Source organism: Nipponia nippon, unplaced genomic scaffold (assembly GCF_047370975.1).
Source record: "Nipponia nippon isolate SJK-2023a ecotype South Korea unplaced genomic scaffold, ASM4737097v1 scaffold_34, whole genome shotgun sequence".
Lineage (NCBI taxonomy): Eukaryota > Metazoa > Chordata > Aves > Pelecaniformes > Threskiornithidae > Nipponia > Nipponia nippon.
In genome coordinates, this window is record NW_028262352.1 from 3,305,403 (window position 1) to 3,331,845 (window position 26,443).

At 47.4% G+C, this 26,443-nt stretch overlaps 1 protein-coding gene across 1 annotated transcript; it reads left to right on the forward strand.

Annotated features, from left to right (window-relative positions):
* Positions 1-26,443, forward strand: LOC104012548 (zinc finger protein 367). Its single transcript, XM_087770941.1, has 5 exons — positions 1-1,894; positions 19,404-19,554; positions 22,674-22,793; positions 23,205-23,343; positions 23,936-26,443. The coding sequence occupies exons 1-5, from the start codon at positions 1,550-1,552 to the stop codon at positions 24,165-24,167; spliced, it is 987 nt and encodes a 328-aa protein (XP_087627067.1). The 5' UTR covers positions 1-1,549; the 3' UTR covers positions 24,168-26,443.

Sequence of the window (26,443 nt, forward strand, 5' to 3'; positions counted from 1 at the left end):
TTTTTTTTTTTTTTTGAAAGGCAAATCTCCTATTGTTTTATTGTCAGTATGGGGTGTTCTCAGCCAGTAAGAGCTGGCTTAAGTTGGGTCTTCAGGTCACATCAACGCTGAGGTAAAAGCTCATAAGTCTCAAGTAGTGTTCATTCTTCTAAGCAAGTCATATTGCAGTTAGCGCCTTGCCTTTCATACCAGCCATCACAAAACAGCATTAGACTCACTGGACTCCCTGTTAGTGTATGATCAAGCAGTTGGACAGAGCTGTAGATTATTTTAAACATGTGCATGGAGGAGCAGAGCTGCCGACTCAGCGTGGCTTATCAGTATTAGGGTCTAGTACCGAAACAGGCATTTCTCCATACACTCTGGACCCTCCCAGCGATATCCCGGTACCGCAGGGAGGCAGAAGCCCGCAGGAGCCCGCCAGCGGTTCCAAGCTCCCTGCTCTGCCTTCTCACAGGGCGCGACCACGCGCTTGTCGCTGCAGCGCCTCACAACGGCCACCGCGTGCCGCAATGACCGAGCTGCCGCAGCCTCCACAACGCCCGTTCCGGGTCTCCCGTCCTAAACACATCTCGGTGATGGCAGTAGCACGTCCCGGTGGCAACTTCCCTCCGCTCCTCCCGTTGCCATGTGCAATCCTCAGCTACTCCCCGCCTCTAGAGACGGAGTCGCGGTAGAAGACGACTTTTCCTTGCGATAGGGCACAAATCCACACACAATGAAATCTCAGCGCCTTCTAGGCGCTTTCTAGCATCTCTTCTGCACGACAAGCGCCAAATATCCGAGCGGTGGCCGACCCTTTAAACCCCACACGTGACGCGCCACATTCAGAGTCAGGTGCGCCAGAGCTCGTCCACCAAGCGCCCAAACGGCGAAACGAAAACGCGCGCTAAGCTAGAGCGGACGAACAAGCCCTTCCCCGTTCGCCCGCCGTGGCGGGCCAATCAACAACCAGGCTGTGCCTCCTCAGAGGAAACGAGTAATAGTGAGGCAAAACACCCCCAGCAGTTCACCAGCCCGGTCAGTTTCGAATTCCACCAGTCGGCCTGGCGCCTAGCCAATAAAGCGGCAGAAGTGAAGCCGAGTTCCGCTCTGTCCCCGCCCACAGGGCAAAGTGGTTGGTGAGCGGGAACTGTTGCTCCGTGACGTCAGCGCCTGGTTCGGTGATTGGTTATGCCCGGGCGCGAAATGTAACGCGGGAAAATCTCGGGTTTGGCCTGGGTTGTGCAACAGTAGCTCTTCCTCAGGAGTCACCAGGACTGGAACTACAAGCGGGGACCAGCGCCGCTTCAGAAAGGTGTGGGGAGACTGTAGCCGTCGCAGATTTTGCGACGGTGGTAGTTGGGGAAAGGGGGGTGAGGCCCCGAGAGGAGCCGCTATCTCTGGCGATAAACAGCTAAAGCAGACCTGGGGGGGTGATAAGTAGTGGCGGTGGTTGCAGGATTTCTATGCCTTCCCCGCCCTGGGACGTAGACTGGGAAAGGGGAGCTGAGCCGTTGTGGAGCTTCCCCACTCCCTCTTCTGCGCTGGTGTCTGTGAGGGGGTGGCGATGGTGGAGAGGCCACCGCCAGGTCTCCCGGTGACTTTTTGCCAGGACACCCCGAAGCGCGTCCTGGTTTCTGTTATCAAAACCACCTCGATCAAACTGCTCTCTCGAGGGAGAGGCGAGGAGCCAGCACTCCCCCCGCCCGTCCCCATTAGCCCTGGCTTCAGCGACTTCATGGTTTACCCCTGGCGCTGGGGGGAGAACGCCCACAATGTGACCTTCAGCCCAGGTGGCTCCGCCGCCCCTTCATTCGTCCAACAGCCCTGTGGGGGGCCAGCCAGAACCTGCAGCGGGGAAGAAGAGGAAGCGGGTAGCCCAGGCAGCAGTAGCAGCGGCAGCCACCTTAAGGTGAGTGTGGCCGGGACAGGCCAAGCAGCCGGGCGCGATGGGGTGAACTCCGCTGCTCCTGTGCGTGCAGCCCGGAGTCGGTGGGGTGGTAAGGTGCCTCACTACGGAAGGGCAGAGACGCAAAGTTAAAGAGCGACGCGCAGAGCACTCCTTCCCTATTCTCAGCGTCTAGCTCCTCCCGGCCACTTGAAGTGAAGTCACTTCCGATGACACCACGGCGCGCCCAACCGCATCAGGGGGGAGGGGAAAGAGGCGAGCCGCCCTTAACGGTCCCCGAGGGGTGGGATGGGGGCGGAGCCAGCTACAGAGGGATGACAACACGCCAACGGCTGGGCATCTACGCGCTGACAACTCTCCAAAACCCTCAAAACATCAAAAACGCCCACACCCTAAAAGCTCCCTGCCCCCCAAACAAAAAACCCGTACCCCCAACCCCTCAAAAAAAACCCCAAACCCTGAAACCCTCCAATCCATAGAACCCCCCACAAATCCCAACCACCAAACAAAAAAAAAAAAACCTCCATGACCCCTAAAGTCTGTGAATCCCACTCCCCCAAAGTGCCCCAAACCAGAACCCCCCAAAAACCCACCCCATACAGAAAAACCTAAACCCCTAAATACAAGAAACCCTGAAACCTCCAGCCCCCCTGAATGCTCACACTCCCTCCAAAAGCCCCAACCATGCACAATGTTCCAAACCCCATAAGCCCCCACACCCAAAACCACCCCAAAACCCTGGATACCCCCCGCAAAAAAAAAGCCCCAAATGCAAAAAAAAAACAAACAACAAAGCCCCAAACCCAACCCCCTCAATCCCTCCCCAATCCAATAAACACCCACAACCCCACCATGAACCCCCAAACCCACTCCCTGCCTCCCAAGTACTTCAGAACTCCCAAAACTGGTAAATCGTATCTAAACCCGAAAAACCCACAAATTACAACTGCCCCAACCCCTGCTGCCCAAAACACCTCAACCCTGCCAAAACCCCAACAAAATATCCAAACCCCCTGTAAAAAGCCCAAACCAATAAACACCCCCCCCACACTTAGACCCACCCAATAATGCCCCGCAACCCAGTAAACCCACCCCTCTAAACACAAAAGCTTCCCTCAACCACAGAACCAGAAAAATCCCCAAAATGAGCTGAAAGAAAAATGCTCCAACCCAGCGCTCCAAACCGGGAGAAGGCAACCCCCTCAAAACACACCATACAAAAAAGCATGCTGAACCCTGAGGCAACTACACTCCCCAAAACACACCATATGGAAAAAGCATGCACACCCCAGCCCCCTCAACCCCAAGAAGGCAAATGCTCTCCCCAAACTGTGCCGCATGGAAAAGCATGCCACTCCCATCTCTTCCTCCCCCCATCCTTGTGTTGGCATTCCACCCCCTAAATATGCAACATAAAAAGCACACCAACCCAAGACCCCAAACCCCAAGAAGGTACCCCCCTCAAAATGCACCACACTAAAAAAAAAAAAAAGTACCAAAGCAAGCCCTCTAAATCCTGAACATCAAACCCTCTCCCCAAAATGCATCACACAAAAAGACGCTCTAAACCCAGCCCCTCAAACTTCAAGGCAACAACCTCACTCCTCAAAAAGCACCATGAAAGAAACGCTCCAGCTCCCCCCAAAATGCGCTACACAAAAAGTGCCAAACCCAGCCCCCCCAACCCCCAAAAGACACCCTTATCCCTAGAATATGCCATGCAAAAAGATGTACCGACCCCAGCCCCCTGAACCCTGAGAAGGCAACCGCCACAAAACTCCCCACTGGAAAAAGCATGCCAAACCCAGCCCTCCCAAACCCCAAGAAGGCAACCACCTGCACTATAACACACTACACAAAAAAGTGCAGCAAATACAGGCCCCCCAAAATCCCAGGAAGGCACGCTCACCCCCAGAATGTGTCACATGAAAAAGTGTGCCAACCCCAGCCCACCGAACCCTTAAAAGGCAACCCCCCCCCAAAAAATGCACCACAGGAAAAAGCACTCTAAACGCAGCCCCCCAAACCCCAAGAAGGCAACCTCCTGCCCAAAAATGCACCACATGAAAAAGTACACCAAACCCTGCTCTCCGAACTCCAAGAAGGCACCCCCCCCGACACATGCCACGCAAAAAGATGTGCCCAGCCCCCCGAAAACAGAAAAGGCAGCACCTCTCCCTAAAACGCACCATAAGACACACCAACCTCAGCCTCTCAAACACCAAGAAGGCACTCTCACCCTACAAAATGCACCACAGGAAAAAGCATGCCAAACCCAGCCCTCGGAACCCCAAGAAGGCAACCTCCAGCCCCAAAACGTGCCACGTGAAAAAGTGCACCCGAGACCAGCCCCCTGAACCCTGAGAACACAACCAATGGCCCCACAACACACTACATGAAAAAGTGCAACACAGACCCCCTGAACCCCAAGAAGGCAAACTTCCGCCCAAAAATGTTCCACATGAGAAAGCGCGTCAAATCCAGTCCCCCGAATGACAAGAAGGCAACCTTCCACTCCAAAATGTGCCACAGGAAAAAGCACATCAGCCCCAGCCCCTCAAACCCCGAGAAGGCAACCGCTCCCAAAAACACGCCACAGGAAAAGGTGCTCTGAATATAGCCCCCCAAATCCTGAGAAGGCAACCTCCTGCCCCAAAATGCACCACATGAAAAAGTGCGCCAAACCCTGCTCTCCGAACCACAGGAAGGCAACCCCCCCAAAACACGCTGCACAAAAAGGTGTGCCAAGCCTAGCCCCCCCGAACCTCGTGAAGGCAACCTTCTGCCCCAAAATGTCACATAAATAGTGTGCCAAACCAAGTTCCCCAAACCCCCTAGAAAGCAATCCCTATCCAAAATGCACCACACAAAAAAGCACACCAAATATAGCCCCCCAAAATCTGGGAAGGAACCCCCCCCACCAAATCAAGCCACACAAAAAAGCACCAGTCCTAGCCCATTGAACCCTGAGATGGCAACTCCACCACTGAAAGTGCATCACATGAAAAAGTGTGCTAACCCCAGCCCCCCAAACCCTGAGAAGGCAACCTCCTGCCCCAAAATGAGCCACAGGAAAAAGCACGCCAACCTCAGCCCCCCAAACCCCAAGAAGGTACCCCCTCCAAATGTGCCAAATGAAAAAGTGTGACAAACCAAGCCCGCCAAACCCTGAGAAGGCAAACTTCCACCCCAAGACGTGCCACAATAAAAAGCGTTCCAAAACCAGCCCCCCGAATCACCAAAATGGAAAAAAAAAACCTAAAATGCAGCAAATGAAAAGACTAGCCACACCTAGCCCCCCAAACCCCAAGAAGGCAACCCCCCCCAAAATGTGTCACGCTAAACAATGCACCAAACCCAGTCCTCGGAATCCTGAAAAGGAATCCCTCTCCCCAAAACGTCACGCAAAAAGATGCTCCAAACCCAGCCCCTTGAACACTTGGGAAGGCAACACCACCACCCCCAAAACAAAAACTTGCCGTGAATAAAGATGCCAACCCCAGCCCCCCAAATCCCAAGTAGGCAACTTCCCCCCCCAAAAAACACACCACACAAAAAGACACACCAAACCCAGCCCCTGCCGAACCCTGAGAAGACAACCACACTCCCCAAAATGTGCCACATGAAAAAGCATGCCAAGTCCAGCCCCCCGAACCCTGAGAAGGTAACACCTCTCCCCAAAATGTGCCACATGAGAAAGTGCATCAAATCCAGCCCCCCAAACTTTGGGAAGAACACCTCCCCCCCCAACAAGCCACATGAAAAAAGCACCAAACCCAGCCTCCTGAACCTCAAGAAGTCAACCACCTTCTAAAACGTGCCACACAAAAAGACACGCCATACCCAGCCCCTCGAACACCGAGAAGGCAACCTCCTGTCCCAAAACGCACTACATGAAAAAGCGCGCCAACCCAGCCCCCCAAACCCTGGAAAAATCTCCCAAAACATGCCAAATGAAAAAAACATGCTAAACCCAGCCACCCAGCGCACCAAACGTTAAAAAAACCAAAACACCTAAAACATGCCAAATGAAAAACATGCCAAACCTAGCCCCCCAAAATGCACCAAATGAAGAACATGCTAACAGCAGCCTCCCCAACCAAGAAACGTCCCAAAACTGCAACATGCCAAACCCTGCTCCATTCAACAAGCAAACCAAAAATTCCCTGAAATGTGCCAAAACAAAACCATACCAAACCTAGCCCCCCCAAACCACTGAACTAAAAAAAACCCCAAAGCACACCAAAAGAAAAATGTGCCAAAGCTATCTCCCTCAACCACATAACCCACAAAAAAAATCCCAAACCATGTCAAAAGTAAAAAATGCCAAAACAAGTCCTCTGAGACATCGAACCATTAAAAAACCCCTGAAACTCATGAAAAATCCTGAAAACCTCCCAAATTTGTACCAAACCCCCCAAAACTGCACCAAAAATAATTAGCCAAAGCAAAAACATGCCAAACCTAGCCCCTGAACTACTGAACCAAAAAAACCCAAGACGTACCAAAACAAAAACGCACCAAACCTCACCCCCAACCACCAGAACAAAAAAACCCCAAACCCCAACCCTTCAAAACCCCTAAACCCAATATTAACCCCTCAAAACATGCCAAACCCACCCCCTCAACCATTAAACAAAAAAAACCCCAATCCGTGCCAAAACAAAGCCATGCCAAACAGCCCCCCAACCACTGAACAAAAAAAACCCAAAAGCACTGAAACAAAAACACACCAAAACAAAACCCACCAAACCCAGCACCTCAAACCACTGAACCAAAAAAACCCCAAAACATGCCAAACCAAAAACATGCCAAACCAAGTCCACTGAACCACCGAACAAAAAAATCCCTAAGATGCGCAACCCCCTCCCAAAACATGTTAAACCCAGCCTCCCCCCAACCACTGAATCAAAAAGCTCCCAAAACTTGCCAAAATAAAAGCACGCCAAACCCAGTGAGGTAGTTGGGGGGAACCACCAAACCAAATATAGCCCCCAGAATGCACCAAAAGAAAAATGGGACAGAACAAAAACGTGCCAAAACAAGAATGTGCAAAACCCAGTCCTGCCAAACCCAGAACCAAAAAACCACCCAAAACATGCCAAAAGAGAAACAGCCTAAACTAAGCCAATCACCAAACCAAAAAATACCCCACAGCATGCAGAAAATGCTGAAAACATGGCAAAACACGCTAAGCCTCCCAAAACCACTCCAAAACAAAAACATGCCAAATCCAGCCCTCCAACCATCAAACAAAAAAAAAATCCAAACCCCAATGCTGAGTCCCCCAAACACAATATTAATCCCCCCAAACATGCCAAAACAAAACTGTGCCTAACCCAGCGCTCCAAACCACTGATCCAAAAAACCCCCCAAAATGCACCAAAACAAAAACCGCACCAAACCTAGCAACTCCAGCCACCAAACCAAAAAACTCCCAAAACATGCTGAAACTAACTTACAAACCCAGCCCTCAATCACAAAACCCCCCAAAAACCCAAACCCAACAAAACCACACCAAACCAAAGACATGCCAAACCCAGCCCCTGCAACAACCAAACCACCTCCCCAAAACATGCCAAACTAAACAAAAAAGGCCAAACCCAGCACCCCGTATTAACAAACAAACAAATAAAATCCCCAAACAGAACATTATGATTATTATAGCACAGAATTTATGATTAGAATGGCACAGGATTTCTGTAAGCAGAATAGTACAAGCTATAAGTAGCATAACACACACTTTATAATACAACTTAACTTATAATTTCTAATCACCTGGACCCTCTGCAGATCAGGTTGGATCTTAATACATGGTTTGCTGTATCAATATAAAAATCATAATCTAGACTTGAAAATCATATAAAAGAATACGAGTCACTCAGTCCTCGGAGGAAGCAGACAACAGTGGAGGCATCCCTGGCCACCAGGGGGTCATGGGTCTCATTGTCCAGCAGCAGTTCCAGTCCAAGTTCCCAAACAGGACTTGTAACTGCTTGATTTTATATACAGTGCTCTGTGTGCTGCTACAGTTCCCTGTCCTGCGATGGGGTCATCAACAACACCTCGTTGGCTGAGTGCCTGGGACCTTCAAGGCTGGTAACGAAGGGAGTAATCGGCCTGGCGCCCAGGGATCTTGAGGCCAGTAGGGAGGGGAATAAGAAATCTGTTTGGTTTGTCTACTTGGTTGTTGTGGTTTAACCCCAGCCAGCAACTAAGCACCGCACAGCCGCTCGCTCACTCCCCCCAATGGGAGGGGGGAGAGAATCGGAAGGGTAAAAGTAAGAAAACTTGTGGGTTGAGATAAAGACAGTTTAATAGGTAAATCAAAAGCCGTGCACACAAGCAAAGCAAAGCAAAGGAAGGAATTCATTCACTACTTCCCATCAGCAGGCAGGTGTTCGGCCATCTCCAGGAAAGCAGGGCTCCATCACGCATAACAGTTACTTGGGAAGACAAAGGCCATCACGCCGAATGTCCCCCCCCTTCCTTCTTCTTCCCCCAGCTTATATACTGAGCATGATGTCATATGGTATGGAATAGCCCTTTGGCCAGTCTGGGTCAGCTGTCCTGGCTGTGCCCCCTCCCAGCTTCTTGTGCACCTGGCAGAGCATGGGAAGCTGAAAAGTCCTTGACTGGTGTAAGCACTACTTTGCCCCTACTTAGCAACAACTAAAACATCAGTGTGTTATCAACATTATTCTCATGCTAAATCCAAAACACAGCACTGTACCAGCTACTAGGAAGAAAATTAGCTCTATCCCAGCTGAAACCAGGACAGTATCCACCCCTTATTCCAGACCATTTACGTCATGCTCAGGTCCCACACTATCCAGTACATCCTCATTAACCACCCCCCCCCTTCCCATCCTTTGATACAATACACGGGTATCATTCCCTTAGTCTATGGACCACCCCTGTGAAATGTCTGTGAAATGTCCATAAATGTCCACAAAATGTCCATTGAGTCCATTTAGTCCATGCCTTTGGGCTCCATCTGTGATGGTGATCACTCAGGACAGGAGAGGTGGCATGTTGCATGGAGTTACTGGGCACCGCAGCCAGCTCAGGTCTGGTCACTGCTGCACTTGCACTGCTTCTTGTAAGGCTTGTCCTCCATTGGTTCAGGTGGTTCCTGCTACAGTAATTCCTATAACATGCAACTCAGCTCATGGGTTACAACAATTTAAAGGTATTTCCATTACAGTCTCCACCCCTGGTCCCTTTGGGCCAGGTTGTAGGGTTTAACATTGCAATGGACTCCTCCCCTTGCCCCTGCTCTGCCTTGGACTTATCCACAGGCTGCAGTCCCTTAGGGGTTTACCTGCTCCAAGTGGAGCCTTGTCGATGAGCCACAGTCTCTCCAGGGGTATACCTGCTGCGGCATAGACTTATCCACAGCTACAGTCAATTAGAGGTGCACCTGTTCCAGCGTGGCCTTCTCCATGGGCCACAATGTCTTCAGAGACAGACCTGCTCCAGCATGGCCTTACCCACAGCCACAGTCTCTTCAGAAATAAACTTGCTTCAACAAGGCCTTACCCATGGCCACACACTTTGAGGTGCTCCAGCATGACCTCATGCACAGCCACTGATGCTTCAAGGTGTACCTGCTGCAGCACGGACTTATCCTTGGGCCACAATCCCTTCAGAGGTATACCTGCTGCGGCACAGACATAACCATGGCCACAGACGCTTCGAGACATACCTGCTCTAGCTTGGGCTTATCCACGTCCACAGACGTGGTGTCCTGCTCCTGCGTGGACTCATGCACAGGTCACAGTCCCTTTGACTCGAGTTCACACAGCAGTTCTAGCCTGTCCAGTACAGCAGTACAGAAACAGCAGCGATGCCCTGGCCATCTGCCAGCCCAGGCGCATGGCCATTGCTGTTATCAAAATGTTCCCAGGCACAGCAGAGTAAGATGATAAGCAGTTCAGCAAGCAGCAAAAGCAAAAAGCAGCCACTAACGAGCACTAGACTCTAATATACAGTAAAAGGCAAGCAAGCCCCATGGCAAGCACAGAAGCCTGCCGATTAATACCTAAACAGCAATACCTGCTATAACTTCGATCTAGCACATTCCAATTAAATCTGTCGTTATCTCGAACCCTTCGAGCCCCACGTTGGGTGCCAAAAAGGACTGTCGTGGTTTAACCCCAGCCGGCAACTAAGCACCACACAGCCACTCGCTCACTCCCCCCTGGTGGGAGGGAGGAGAGAATCGGAAGAGTAAAAGCGAGAAAAACTTGTGGGTTGAGATAAAGACAGTTTAATAGGTAAAGCAAAAGCCGCGCATGCAAGCAAAGCAAAGCAAGGAATTCATTCAGTACTTCCCATTGGCAGGCAGGTGTTCAGCCATCTCCCAGAAAGCAGGGCTCCATCACGCGTAACGGTTACTTGGGAAGACAAACGCCATCACACCGAACGTCCCCCCTTCCTTCCTTCTTTTTCCCCCGGCTTATATACTTAGCATGACGTCACATGGTATGGAATAGCCCTTTGGCCAGTCTGGGTCAGCTGTCCTGGCTGTGCCCCCTCCCAGGTTCTTGTGCACCCCGAGCCACTCGCTGGTGGGGTGAGAAGCAGAAGAGGCCTTGATGCTGTGTAAGCCCTGCTCAGCCCTAACTAAAACAACATCCCTGTATTATCAACACTGTTTTCAGCACAAATCCAAAACATAGCCCCACACTAGCTACTATGAAGAAAATTAACTCTGTCCCAGCCAAAACCAGCACATTGGTTCACAGGACCTTCAGGGCCTGATAATGAGGGGAAAGGGAACGAATACATGACCCGCTTGGTCACAGAGAATGGCTACTTGCCTTATAAAATGACATTAGTTATGCTAACCACATTACCAGGGGTCGGGAGCAGGGGGTACTGGTCACAAACACATGAAAAAAACCCAAAACATGCCACCTCACCCCAAACAACACAACCCCCCCCCCGTGCCAAACCTAGCCCTGCCAACCAGAGAACCACCCACCCCCAAAACAAGCCAAACCAAAACCACGCCAAACATAGCTCCCTGAACCACTGAACAAAAAACCCCATCCAAAATACACCAAATCAAAATCATGTCAAACCCAGTCCCACGAACCACTGAATGGAAAAAAAATGCAAAAAATCACCCAAAACATGCCAAATGCAGCCCCCTGAAATACCAAACAAAAAAAACCAAACCCAAAACAAATACGCCAAAACAAAAACATGCCAAACCCAGCCCCCCCAAAAGCCCAGAACCAAACAAAACCAGATAACCAATATCACCAAACCACCCAAATGCTCGGAACTTAAAAAACAATGAACCCGAAGGTCAGAACCAAAAAGACCCAGATGATCCAAAAGCCTAGAACCCAAAATCCCAGACAAACCAAAAGCCCAGAAATAGGAACAAGCAAGCAACCAACCCAGATGACCCAAAAGCCCGGAACCGTAAAAAAAACAGTGAACCCAAAAGCCCCAAACCAAGAAAAACATGAAATCCCAAAAGCCTGGATCAAAAAAAACCCCAAATGACCCAAAAGCCTGGAAACAAACAAAAAAAAACTAACCCAAAACAAACACCCCAAAAGCCTGGAACTGACACCCCTCCTCCCCTCAACCAGATGACCCAAAAGCCCAGAACCAAAAGCACCCTAGAAAAAAATCCCCAAACCCCCCAGGACCAAAAAATATTCCCAAACCCTCCCGGATCAAAAAAAGTTCCCTAAACCCACTAGGATAAAAAAAAATTCCCAGAACAGCCCCCAGCACCAAAAAAAATCCCCAGAACAACCCCCAGGACAAAAAAAACCTACCCCAGAACCCCCAAAGCCCTTGAAACCCAAACCCCAGAACCCCAAAACTAAAAGCCCGGAACCAAACAAAAAACCCAGACAACCCAAAAGCCCCAAACCAAGAAAAACCCAAAAACCCTGAATCAAAACCAAGAAACCCAGGCGCCCCAAAAGCCCAAACAAAAAAAAATCCCAGATGACCCAAAAGCCCAGAACCCAACAGTCTCAAAACCCCAGAACCCCAAAATCCCAAAACTCCAGGTCTGAGAATCCCCAAACTAAAGAACCCAAAACCCTTGGAATCCAAAACCCTCGGAATCCAGAACCCTCAAAATTCAAGATCCAAAAAAACCCCCGCAAAACTCCCAGACCCAAAATAAACCCCAACCCCATGCTGGAGCAGGTGGATATGCCCTAAAGGAAGCTGCAGCCCATGGAGAGCTTATGCTGGAGAAGCTCCTGGCAGGAACTGTGGCCTGTGGAGAGGAGCCCACACAGGAGCAAGTTTTCTGGTAGGCCCTATGGCCCCATGGCCTCGCTGGGGACCCACGCTGGAGCAGTCTTTTCCTGGTGGTCTGTATCCCATGCTGGAGGAGCTCTTGAAGAACTGCAGCCTGTGGGAAGGAACCATGTTGGAGAATCAGAGAATCATAGAACAGCCCAGGTTGGAAGGGACCTCAAAAGATCGTCTGGTCCAACCTTTTGTGGGAAAGGGAGCCTATATGATATTGTTTAGCACCCTGTCCAGTCGCATCTTGAATACCTCCAGTGATGGGGACTCTGCCATGTCCCTGGGGATGTTATTCCAGTGATTGATTGTTCTCACTGTAAAAAATTTCTCTTATGTCAAGATGAAACCTCTCCTGGTGCAACTTGTACCTGTTGCCCCTTGTCTTGTCTATGGGGTTCCTTGTGAAGAGAGAGCCTCTGTCCTCTTTGTAGCTGCCCTTTAAGTACTGGAATACTGTGAGGAGGTCCCCCCGAGCCTTCTCTTCTCCAGGGAGAAAAGACCTAACTCCTTCAGTCTTTCCTCATAGGGCAGGTTCTCCAGCCCTTCAATCATCTCTGTGGCCCTCCTTTGGACCCTCTCCAGTCTGTCCGCATCTTTCTTGAATTGTGGGGACCAGAACTGGACACAGTACTGCAGGTGCAGCTTGACAAGGGCTGAGTAGAATGGGATGATCACGTCTCTATCTCTGCTAGTAATGTCCCTCCGGATGCAGCCCAGGATCCGATTTGCCTTTGTTGCTGCAGCAAAGCGTTGCTGACTCATGTTCAGCTTCTCCACCAGGACCCCCAGGTCCCTTTCAACAAAGCTGCTCCCCAGCCACACAAATCCTAGCCAGTACTGGGGTCTCTGGTTATTCTGACCCAGGTGCAGGATTTTGCATTTGTCTGTTAAACTTCATACAGTTCATGCTAGCCCACTCTTCCAGCCTGTCCAGGTCTCTCTGTAAGATGGCTCTCTTCTGACACGTTCACCTTACCACCCAGTTTGGTGTCATCAGAAAACTTGGTGAGGGTGCTTTCAATCCTATTGTCCAGATAATTTATGAAGATGTTGAACAGTGTGGGGCCCAGTATCAATCCCTGGGGGACCCCACTTGTGACAGGCTGCCAGCCTGAGTAAAAAACATTGATCGCCACCCTCTGAGGGCGGCCTGTTAGCCTGTTAACCTCCTTCAGTGGCTTCAACGACTTGCCATGTGGGACTTCCGATGGTTTCCTACCACATGACAGGATCCATCAGTAAACAGAGCATAATGCCTTCCATCTTCTGATAACTCATTGTATGATGGTGCCTCTTGGGCATGAGCCACCTCCTCAGGCAATGCTCCAAAATCTCTGCCTTCTGGCCAGTCCATGATCTCTTTCAGGATTCCTGGGCATTTGGGTTTCCCCAGTTGAGCTCGCTGCGTGATCAACGCTACCCACTTACTCTGTGTAGCGCTGGTTGCATGATGTGTAGAGAGGATGTTTCCTTTGAACATCCAGTGTAGCACAGGCAATTGTGGAGCCAAGAGATGTGCTTCTGTACCAACTTCTGAAGCGGCTCGAACCTCCTGATATGCTGCTAGTATCTCATTTTCAGTCAGGGTGTAGTGGGCTTCTGATCCTCAATGCCCCTGGCTCCAAAACCCAGAGGTCGACCTTGAGTTTCTCCTGGTGTTTTCTGCCAGAGGCTCCAGGTGAGACCATGCTCCCCAGCTGCAGTGTAGAGCACATTTTGCACAGCTGGTCCTGTCCGGACAAGCCCAAGAGCTACCTCATGAGCTATCTCCAGTTTGATCTGCTTGAAGGCTTGTTGTTGCTCAAGGCCCCACTCAAAATAGTTCTTCTTTTGGGTTACTCGATAGAGAGGTCTCACAAGCTTACTATAACCTGGAATGTGCATTCTCCAGAAACCTATAAGGCCTAGGAAAGCTTGTGAGCACTCTCTAGCCCGGCTAGCTCAGTCGGTAGAGCATGAGACTCAATCTCAGGGTTGTGGGTTTGTGCCCCACATTGGGTGCCAAAAAGGACTGTGGGTGATTGATCTTGGCTGGATGCCAGGTGCCTACCAAGCTGCTCTATCAATTCCCTTCCTCAGCTGAACAGGGGGAGAAAAATACGATGAAAGGCTCGTGGGTGGAGATACGGACAGGGAGATCACTTGGTAATTACTGTCACAGGCAAAATAGACTTGACTCAGGGAAATTAGTTTAATTTATTACCAATCAAATCAGCGTAGGGTAATGAGAAAATAAACACTAAATCTTAAAACACCTTCCCCTCACCCCTCCCTTCTTCCCAGGCTCAGCTTCACTCCCGATTTTCTCTGCTTCCTCCCCCTGAGCAGCACGGGGAATGGGGGTTGGGATCAGTTCATCACATGTTGTCTCTGCCATTCCTTCCTCCTTACACTCTTCCCCTGCTCCAGCGTGGGGTCCCTCCCACAGGAGACAGTCCTCCACAAACTTCTCCAGTGTGGGTCCTTCCCATGGGCTGCAGTTCTTCACAAACTGCTCCAGCATGGGTCCTTTCCACTTGTCTTTTCCATGGGGTGCAGTCCTTCAGGAACAGACTGCTCCAGCTTGGGTCCCCCACGAGGTCACAAGACCTGCCAGCAAACCTGCTCCAGCATGGGCTTCTCTCTCCGGGGTCACAGGTCTTGCCAGGAGCCTCCTCCAGTGCAGGCTCTCCATGGGGTCACAGCTTCCTTCAGGCGCATCCACCTGTTCTGGCGTGGGGTCCTCCACAGGCTGCAGGTGGATATATGCTCCACTGTTAACCTCCATTGGCTGCAGGGGGACAGCCTGCCTCACCATGGTCTTCACCACAGGCTGCAGGGGAATCTCTGCTCTGGCACCTGGAGCACCTCCTCCCCCTCCTTCTTCACTGACCTTGGTGTCTGCAGAGTTGTTTCTCTCACATATTCTCACTCCTCTCTCCAGCTGCTGTTGCACAGGGGTTTTTTCCCCTTCTTAAATATGTTATCACAGAGGTGCTACCACCATTGCTGATTGGCTCAGCTTTGGCCAGTGGTGGGTCCATCTTGGAGCCAGCTGGCATTGGCTCTATTGGATACAGGGGAAGCTTCTGGCAGCTTCTCACAGAAGCCACCCCTGTAGCCCCCCTGCTACCAAAACCTTGCCACACAAAGTTTCTGTGATTCCTATGACATCATAACTCTCAGACTGGGCACGGAGCTCCAGTTCCTCCTGTTTGTTCCCCAGATCACTTGCATTTTTATACATGCTCTTGAGGTGGCTGGACTTAGGGTTCTTGCCTTTGGAGAGGATTGGGGAGCATTCCTCACTACTCTGGTAGATGGGCTCATCCACCCTGTTGCTTATGGATATACAGGTGTCACAGCTTTGGACCCCACCCCCCAAGTTTGTTATTTTAAAGCACAATTCACTGTCAGCCAATCTGCTAGGGAAGATTCCCTTGCCTCTTCTAGATAGGTGGATCCTCTCTCTCCCCAATAGGCTGTATTTGTTGAAGGATGTCCCATGATTGTAGAAAGCAAAGCCCTGGGGCAACGACACCAGCCACAAAGCCAGGTATAGATCTGCATGATGTGTTAACTTCTGCCCACACCCCTATCCCTGACTGGCAAGACAGAGGAGAAGATCACTTGGGCCCCTGTCCCTTTCACTTGTGCCCCCAGAGCTCTGAAGTCTTGCTTGATCTTGCCCAGCTTATGCATTACCGTGTCATTGGTGCCCACATGGAAAAGAAGTAGGGGATAGTAGTCTGCGCTTTTAACCAGTTGTGGCAGTCTCTCTGTGACATCCCAGATCTTGGTTCCTGGCAAGCAGCAAACTTCCCTTGACTGTATATCAGGCTGGCAGATGGGTGTGCCTCCATGCCTCTCAGCAGAGAGTCACCTACTACTATCACTCGCCACTTCCTTTTACAGCTTTTAGTATGTGCTGCTGGTGTGGTTTCTCCTTGTGAACCTTTCTCATTGTTTTTGTCTGCTGCCAAGAGTTTATATCTGTTGCTGGTTGATACATACGAAGAAGGGGAGTGAAATGATACGAGTCACCACAGACCATGGCGCCTCCTTCTCCAAGGTGCTGTCTGTTCACTGTTGACACTCTTTGTCTGGTAGTCCTTGGAGGTCAGAGTCATGAAGCCCTAGTATTTCTTCTTGCAAAGTCTCGAATAATTATCTATTTCTTGTTCCCCCTCCCTACTACAGCATAGCCTGCTGACTTCCTCCTGCAGCTCCTCCACCTGCTGCCTGAAGTGACTCCACCAGAGCACACCTTGCACAGGTGGAGTTTGCACCCTCCTCCACCCAGGAGGTGGGGGTGCAGTCTTTGCAGCCCTCTACCTGGACAGCAGCTTCCTCCACTCGTCCCAGGATAGCCTGGCTAGGTAGCTGATTCCTGTCTGCTGCAGAGTGCAGCCCTTGCCAGGTCTCTACCACTATGCTTCTGACAATCTCAAAGCACTGCCTAATAAGTCCTTCTAATTCTCTGGAGACCTCAAGCTGCTGGGTAGACTTGCATAGTGTCGTGGTTTAACCCCAGCCAGCAACTAAGCACCACGCAGCCGCTCGCTCACTCCCCACCAGTGGGATGGGGGAGAGAATCAGAAGGGTGAAAGTGAGAAAACTCGTGGGTTGAGATAAGAACAGTTTAATAATTGAAGTAAAATAAATTAGAACAGTAGTAATAGTAATAATAACAATAATAATAAAAACAAGTAATAATAGTACAATAGTAATACAAAGCAAGTGATACACTCTACAATTGCTTGCCACCCACCGACCGATGCCCAGCACGTCCCCCAAGCAGCGATCGTTGCCCCTCCCCCGGCCAACTCCCCCAGTTTATATACTGAGCATGACGTCATATGGTATGGAATAGCCCCTTGGTCAGCCTGGGTCAGCTGTCCTGGCTGTGCCCCCTCCCAGCTTCTTGTGCACCCGGCAGAGCATGGGAAGCTGAAAAGTCCTTGACCACTGTGAGCGCCACTTAGCAACTACTTAGCAAGAACAAAAGGTCAGTGTATCAATCATCGACATTGTTCTCATCCTAAACCGAAAACACAGCCCCATACCGGCTACCAAGAAGAAAATTAACTCTATCCCAGCTGAAACCAGGACACATAGTCACCAGCTTGCAGGGGTGACTGTCAGGGCTGCTGCCTAAGCCTGAGGGTGAGCAGAGCAGGCGGCAGCCCGATAACTGGCAGAGCGTGCAGCCCTTCCCGCGATAACTGCCGACACAACTCCCAACAGACTCCACTCCCTGTTTGCACACCCTGGTCGTTGGTGCTCCGTAGGGGCCAGTTATATGCAGCTTTGCGCAGCTTGAACTGGCCGCGGGGACAGCTAGCACCACCCAACTCTTGCCCACCCCTCTCGTGATACTTACTGCCAGCTGGCCAGTCCCTCCCACACACACAGCCCAAGGGTGTCAGGGGCCCAGAAACCCCCTCAGACACCCCCAGAGACCTCAGAAGCCTCGAACTCCTCTCAGCACGCTGCAACTGCTGCTGCTGCTAGCATTGGCTTCCCATGATTTGAACTGGCTGTGGGGACAGCTGCTGACAGGAGCAGAAAAAAAACAGATGCCCCAAAAGCCCAGAATGGAAAAAAACACAGATGCCCCAAAAGCTCAGAACTAAACAAAAAGCAGATGATGCAAAAGCCCGGAACCAAAAGGAAAAAACAGATGACCTAAAAGGCCAGAACCAAACAAAACCACCAGATGCCCCAAAAGCCAGGAACCAAAAAAACCCCCCAACCCCTACGGCTCAAAAGGCTGGAACAAAAAAAAAAACCCTGTACAACCTAAAAGCCTGGAACCAAAAAAATAACCTGGACAACCCAGAAGCCTGGAAGCAAACAACCTCAAGACCCCAGAACTGCAAAATCCCAAAGCCCAAGAATCCAAAAGCCCCAAAATACAAGAATACCTCCCCCCAAAAAAACCCAGACCCAAATAAGACCCCCAGCCCCCCCCAAAACCCCAGACATTAGAACCCCAAAACTAAACCACCAGAATCGAAAAATACCCGAACGACCCAGAACCCCACAGTCAAACACCCCAAACAACCCAAAACCCCGGAACTAAAAAATAAAAAACAAAAAAACCCCAAGCAACCCAAAACACTGGTACCAAACACCACAAACAATCCAAGACCCCAGAATGAATAAAACCCCCAACAACCCAAGACCCCACAATGAAAAAAAAAGCAACTCAGATGACCCAAAAAGCAGGAACCAAAGTAAAAAAACCAACCAAACAAACCTGGAAACCCAAAAACTCATAACCAAAAAAATCCCCAACAACCCAAAGCCATGCAATGAAAAAAAAGCCCCTGATGACCCAAAACCACAGAATGAAAAAAAAATCCAGATGACTCAAGACCCTGGAGTGGGAAAAAAAAAAAACCAAACCAGATGCCCCCAACACCCCCATATGCACACATCCCCACCCCTTACCTAATCCTGACACACCCCACACTTACCCACAACCCACCACATGTACCCCACAAATGCACCCCACACAGCACCCGTGCATGCACCACACACCCCATGCACACACACCCACACTACACACCGCACATGCACACCTCCCCATGCACCACACATGCATGCACCCCCTACCCCATGCACACAACCCACCCACCCACCCACATGACCATGCACCACACATACCACACTCACACACTGCTCTTGCCCACCACATACTGCCCACACGACATCCGCCCCACACACTGCACCCCCGTGCACACACCACGAACTGTGTGCACACACGCCATGCACCTCACGTGTACCACGCACACCATACTACACACACCTCACATATCCTGTGCACACACCCTCCACACAAAACCAACCTCCCCCATACTGCTATTTGAAGACTCCTGTGATAATATAAGCTATATTGTTGGATAGGCTTAGACTTGGTTCGCACAGTTCTGCTGTTTTACCCATCTTTGGATATATAGCTCTGTAAAATAATTTTGGGGGGTAATTCTAAATGAGTTCTAATGTCTTTTTTCTTTTTCTTTTTTTTTTTTTCATAAAAGTACTTGTGGTTTCCTATGTATTATTTTAGCAGATCCTTCAATTTTATTGAGCTTATGTAAGAATACTGTGTATGTGGTTGCTTGTGGGTTGTGTTGTGGATTTGTTTGTTTGTTTGTGGGAGGGGGGATGTTCCTTGATAAACTGCTTACATGGAAAAGTATGGCACTTCAGTTTCTTAATTATTTTAATACAGGACGGGATAAGACGTGGCCGACCAAGAGCAGACACAGTTCGTGACCTAATAAATGAAGGAGAGCATTCTTCTAGCAGAATACGTTGCAATATCTGCAACAGGGTGTTTCCACGAGAGAAATCACTACAGGCACACAAACGAACTCATACCGGTGAGTGAAGAGATTAAAAGGAAGATGTGAGTAGCTGACAAACACTTATGAAGCAGTTGGGAAGGCAAAAAAAAAAAAAAAAACAAACCTCAACCTGTTAATCGTAGAATCATAGAATGCTTTGGGATGGAAGGGACCTTTAAAGGTCATCTAGTCCAACCCTCCTGCAATGGGCAGGGACATCTACAACTAGATCAGGTTGCTCAGAGCCCCATCTAGCCTGTCCTTGAATGTTTCCAAGGATGGGGCATCTACCACCTCTCTGGGCAACCTGTTCCAGTGTTTCACCACCCTCATCGTGAAAAATTTTTTCCTTGTGTTTAGTCTAAATCTACCCTCCTTTAGTTTAAAACCATTACCCCTTGTCCTGTCGCAGCAGGCCTTGCTAAAAAGACTATCCCCATCTTTCTTGTAGGCCCCCTTTAAGTACTGAAAGGCTGCAATAAGGTCTCCCTGGAGCCTTCTCTTCTCCAGGCTGAACAACCCCAGCTCTTTCAGCCTTTCCTCATAGCAGAGGCACCACATCTACACGTCTTTTAAATACTTCCAGGGATGGGGACTCAACCACTTCCCTGGGCAGCCTGTTCCAATGCTTGACAACCCTTTCAGTGAAGAAATTTTTCCTAATATCCAACCTAAACTTCCCCTAGTGCAACTTGAGGCCATTTCCTCTCATCCTATCGCTTGTTACTTGGCAGAAGAGACTGACCCCTCACCTCGCTACAGCCTCCTTTCAGGTAGTTGTAGAGAGCAATAAGGTCTCCCCTCAGCCTCCTTTTCTCCAGGCTAAACAACCCCAGTTCCCTCAGCCGCTCCTCAAAAGACTTGTTCTCTAGACCCTTCACCCACTTCGTTGCCCTCCTCTGGACATGCTCCAGCACCTCGATGTCCTTGTAGTGAGGGGCCCAAAACTGAACACAGTACTCGAGGTGCGGCCTCACAGTACTCGAGGTGTGGCCTCACCAGTGCCAAGTACAAGGGGATGATCACTTCCCTAGTCCTGCTGGCCACACTATTCCTGATACAGGCCAGGATGCCATTGGCCCTCTTGGCCACCTGGGCACACTGCTGGCTCATATTCAGCTGGCTGTCGACCAACACCCCCAGGTCCTGAAGCATAGCTGTAAGAGGAAAAAGTATCTTAAAAAGTAGCTGATAACTTGGACAGTGTAATACATTAAAAGTGTATCTTAAATGTTGAGAAAAGAGTTAAAATACTTAAAATCATTGTCCAGTTGTCTCCCTTACCATTTCCTCATTTAGAACTTATTTTCTGGGGTGGAGGTGGTCACTTTAATTTACTGAGCTATATATATAAAGTAGCTCTAGAAGACAACTCATTTAAGTTAAAATGTAGTGACAATTCACTCGATGTCCAACTGAGCTTGAACTGAAAGGGAGATCCTGGTTTTATACCAAATAAATACACTTTTTGTTTTCTTCATGTTCCAACAAGACTGTATTTTGTAATAAAGTATGAACTATTGTAGACACATAAAGCCTTGGCTCCTGTTGTCTCTTTTTCTAACTCAAATAAGACAAGTCTGTGGATACTAATATTAAACACCAGATTCTTCATGTCTTTTGGTCAAAAGATGTTTTCATTTCACTTGCTTGAATTAGGTGTTGAACTTGTGTATTAAACATGGACTACTTAATTGAGCAGAACTCACCTTGGTGTTGTTCTTCTGACTTAGTAAGTCAGTGTTACCTTCTTTTAGTTGTCCTTTCTGAGGAGTGGTGGCACGGCACACCTTTGCAAACTTGCCACCCAATCATACTCTCTTGAGAGACAGAGAGGAAATACCCACTATCTCCATTCGTCTTGTTGCAGTTTGCATGGGGAAGTTATTCTTGGTGGTTGTCCTAAATTCTCTTGGCTTGAGTCTAGAATGAGTTTCTCTTCCTACCTCCATTTATTCATTACAACTTTTTTCAAATAGTCTAGTAAAACTCTCTAATATGATACTTCTGCAACTTTATACATCCCTATATCGTTAACCTCAGTTATTTTACCCTAGTTCAGTTTATATTAATGATAAAATGTATCTGGTTGCAACTGGAATTGTTTGCCTTTACTTTGTTCTACCTATACTATAGGATGCTATCTATACAATATACTGTGTTTCATTCTACCTAACTACAAGTATCAGTTCTAGGACTTATCTCAGTGCTTTAGGAAAGTTTTATGTCCAAAAAAAAGTTCTTAAACAAACAAACAAAACACTCTAAGCCCTCAGTCTTTCATGATACTCTCTGAAAGGCAGGATGCAGTGCTCAAAGGGAAAACATCGTCAAATTCTTCTCTTCTCTGGAACTGCCCTTTCTAATAAATACCAAAGATGATGAGATGCTGCTAACACTGCAGAACTACAAAACTGTAGCCTTTCTGGAAATCTGGCCCCACTACTAAGTTCACACATCTGCTTACATGCTGAAGCAGAAGTTTTCAAAGGAGAACGCTGTGTAACATTGCTTGCAACTGTCTCACTTAGCAAAATGAACAGAACTAAGGATGACTCATTGCTAAGGAGTCATCTTATTTGCAGTTGCTGTAGTGCTCTGTCTGCCTCACTCAAATTCCTACTGCAGTCCAAAAAAATCTGGACAGTGACAGGGAGGAACGTCCAATCTTCTCATGGGGGGGGGGGGGGAAGCGAGGCCCATGATTTCTCTGAACTGCTGTCAGCCCATCCTTTTTATGCCTTCTAGAATTACTCTTGTACTGCAACATACCAGAAGCTGACCTGAGTATAGATTATTTAAATAATGTGCAAGATTAGGAATATGATATGGCAAAAATATAATTTTGTTATTTTTCTGGGGAAAAAATGTATTATCCAATAGCATTTAATACGTACTTTAAACATCCATTTGGGGTAAAAGTGTATGTCTGCTGTCCAGTGCACTAAGACTTTCTGAGTAGATGCAAGTGTGAGCATATAAAAGGAGTGTTTGCTTGTGTAAGTCTCAAGCCAAGGACCACCACTGGATAGTATGACTCTTCTATATTCAGTTTTCATAAATCTGTGTGTGTGGTTGTGGTTTTGGGTTTGGTTGGGGGGGTGCTTTTTTGTGGTTTTTTGTTTAGTTGGTTTTTTTTCGTTTTGTTTTTAAAGGTGAAAGACCTTATTTGTGTGACTACCCAGACTGCGGGAAAGCCTTTGTTCAGAGTGGACAACTCAAAACTCACCAGCGTCTTCACACAGGGGAAAAGCCTTTCATCTGCTCAGAGAATGGTGAGCCCTCAGAGAATAACTTGTGGCTTTCAGAATTAGTGTCAGTCTAGTACTGGGAATGTATGCTCATGTGCCAGCGATCTATAAAAGCTTTGGATCTTAATTTTTGGAGGAGCTTCTAGGGAAGGGAGAAGCCACACAGAATCTGTGCATAATCATGCAAGCTTAGATATAAGGATTGCATGCTTGATTATATAAGCTAGGTTATCAGTAATTGTATCAGTTGATACCAACGCATAAAATGATTGGTCATGTTATGGGCCTTGCGACTAGTGTGCTGTTTTCAACTGAATCCAGGTTTTTGTGGAGTAAGGAAGGTTGGATTCAGGAGCATCTTCATCCCACGAATGTTATGCTAACATGTCAGTTGACTTCTTAATGTGTTCTCCATTGGTATTTTGTGTTTTTAAGGCTGTTTAAGCAGGTTCACACATGCAAACCGTCATTGCCCCAAACACCCATATGCCCGGCTGAAGAGGGAGGAACTCACAGTCAGACTGAGTAAAAAACAGACATCTGACAATAAAGCTGCAGCTGAGTGGCTAGCGAAGTAAGTTTCCTTATGGTGTGATCTCTCTCTAAACTTATAACACAGAGTGGCCTGAGAAAGTGTTTTATTCTTAGGGGGAAAAAAAAAAGAAAAACAATAAACAAACCCCAGCTGTTCCTTTAGTATGATTCAGCCCAGCCTTGCCTTTTGTTTAAGTGCTGACTCCTGGTTAAGACAAAGTTCCTCATGAGGCTTTCTCATCTGTTTTTCCTTCTCTACTTAAATGCTTCTCTTTGCTTGAACAACACCTGCTAATACCATGTTAGTGCTACAGTCATACTGCTGAATTTGCATCTATGTGAGGAACAACAATCGTGTATGCACAGGGAGAGCTGACTCATGGGAATACCACTTAGCAGAAAGATCTGTGTGAAAGATCAGATATCCCTTGGGCACTTCTGCACTTAAAATGCTGAATAAAGGAGGCTTCTTACAGCTTAAATAGTGCCATAAAAGGGTTGAAAGAGAAAAAACAAATGCAGTGATTAGTCATGTGCAAGACAATACTTGGAAGGTCTTTGCTAGCTTTGAATGGTAGTTCTTACATAAACTGTACATAATTTAAAAGCATTCTCCACCTCTGATGTTGTAGATACTGGGAGACTAGAGAACAGCGTGCTCCCACTTTGAAAAGTAAAACAATCCAGAAAATGGATCAGGAACAGCAGGATCCGATGGGATATCTTCAATCTGATGAAGAGGATGATGAAGAGAAAAATAGTGCTCATTCAGCCGCTCGCCGCAGCCTCCAGGAACAGCGTGAACGCATGCATGGTGCATTGGCTCTTATTGAGCTTGCAAACCTAGCTGTGGCACCACTGTGACAGTAGCATAGGAATGGAGTCTGCCTTTACGAAATGGTGGTACTTGGTGGTTCTTAGCCAGTTAGGTCCTGGGCATAATCTAAGCACCTTATTTACTTATCACAGGCTGCTGTTCTGTAGAATTTATGAAGAATGTTGTCATCCCATAACATGGGGTGAGAGAGTTGCACTTTTTGTAAGGTAAAAGACAAATGTAAACTTTTAAGTATCTTGTAAATATGGAACTGCATAATGCAGGGTGGACAAACTTCATGTTGTGGGGAAACTAGATTTTTGCAAGGTTAACTCATTTATTTGAAACAGTTTTCACAGGAAAGCACTTTCTGAGCACAGTGTTTGTGGTTAGCAGAATGGTACATGTGGCCAAAGAAGGCTGAGAAAAGGGAAAGTATTTATCTCACTGTTTAAGCAAAACTATATTAAGTGGTAGGTCTGAAGATACTGTAAGCAGCAAAGGAAACAAGTTTTCTAATGTCAGTATATTTTTACCTATTATCACTAAGGCAGAAGGCAAAGCTTAGATATCTCAACTTGTAGAGGGGAAGAAACTGCTTCATGCAGGAAATTGTAAGATAGTTCAGTATCTTCACTGAGACTGCTCAAGATTTGAGACTTGACTTTGCTATTTTATGGGTTTTTATTTGATCTCAACAGAATCTCTTGGTTTGAGTAGCACTTGCTATTCCTAATGTATGATGTTAGGAACTTTTGCACATTGTTGGGTTTATCTGAAAATGATTAGTCTTGCAAAGTCTAGACAAAGGTAAACAATTGGTAATATTTTTTTAGATATTTTTGGACCCTTTAATGATTTGGCACTTGCTTTTGTTAATAAAAGGGGTATTGACAGGGTGGTATTGATTTGTACTAAGCTATTTTAGATCTCCTATTAGCAAACACTAAGTTTTAAAGTATTGCTCTTATATGATTATTAGCAAATAGAAGCCTCCATATTTGCTGTGCATAAAGCCGCCTTATTGCTTTACTTCAGGATAACATGCCAATTTTGTGTTCACTAACTGTAGCACAGCTATCAATTAAACATGGCAAAAAAGTATTCACTATATAACCAGAAAATAGGCTTCATAAGGTAGTTTTGAGTATGTTAACTGTGTGATTTCATATATTTCCCAAATAAATTAAGGTACAGAACACTGCCTAGTGCTCTAAAATGCAGATAAAAAGCATTTAGCACTACATCTTGTCACCTCATGAGTATTGTGTACTTTCAAATACCATTGTCTCACGGTGATCTCTTTCTGTATTTTGCTTGGAAGGCAACCAGAGACTCCTAATATGCTACGGAAATTTTGTTTCCAAATTGGATAAACTCTTTAGTTGAGCTACTGCTTTAGGGGATGTTAATAAGTCATATTTACTGACCCGCTTGCTCTTAACTTCTCCCTCTCATTGAAGGTCAGGAAATTCAGATAAGAATTCAGACTTTCCCTCTTTCTTAAGTGAGAAGAAAAAATTGTTCAATTACTTGATATAGATTGACTAGATGCATACAGCTGTTTCAGTAAAGTAGTCTAATTCTACAGCAGAAACTGCAATAGTTGGGTTATGTTGTCTGATAATTGATACCTGTTGTGGTAGAAAATTGTATTAACCCAGTTCATTTAAAATAATGTATTAATGCACTTCGGTTTTGGTCTTTTGGGCTTAAAAAAATTAAAAACTTCGTAGTCATTTCAGGCTTCTTAGCCTATGTAAAACTACCTGGCAATTCATGGGTGTGGGTTTAGAATTTCTCAGTTACGTGCTTTTGACTGTTCAGTTGGCTGCATACAAATAGTCTGATCCCAAAATGAGCCTTGAGCATGAATCTGTTGTATTTGTGAGTCATAACTCAGAATTCCTTGTGAGTGGTATTTCACATGGCACAAGACTAATAACCAGCCAGTTGCAGATCCAAGTCATAACTTAATTCAATAGAACTGATTTTCCCAATCAGCTGTAATGCTTTTGACAACTTGCACAATACTTCTTTCAGTATGACAAGTACACTGAATTCTATGTAGCTGTAGAAAAAATTCAGAGAGCTCAAGTACTTTTGTGTAAGTAAGTAAAAAATTTTGTGTAAAATAACAAGTAAAAAACCTGAGGTGGAAGACTGCTTTTTGTTTTATTAAAAAGTGATTGCATACAAGAAATACTGAAGTGTTCTATAATTCATAAGATTAAGCTGTAGTTTGGCATGACTTAACAGCAGAAGAGTAAATGTACTGTCATTTTAATAGGTGCTTTGAATAAAAAGTTGATTTAACTTTCAA

What these genes read in the sequence shown, in the direction of transcription:
- LOC104012548 (XM_087770941.1), top strand. Translation starts at nt 1,550, where the DNA reads ATGGTGGAGAGGCCACCGCCAGGTCTCCCGGTGACTTTTTGCCAGGAC. An exon ending in GCAGCGGCAGCCACCTTAAG is followed by an intron (nt 1,895 to 19,403) that starts GTGAGTGTGGCC and finishes ATTTTAATACAG; the next exon opens with GACGGGATAAGACGTGGCCG. An exon ending in TTTCATCTGCTCAGAGAATG is followed by an intron (nt 22,794 to 23,204) that starts GTGAGCCCTCAG and finishes TGTGTTTTTAAG; the next exon opens with GCTGTTTAAGCAGGTTCACA.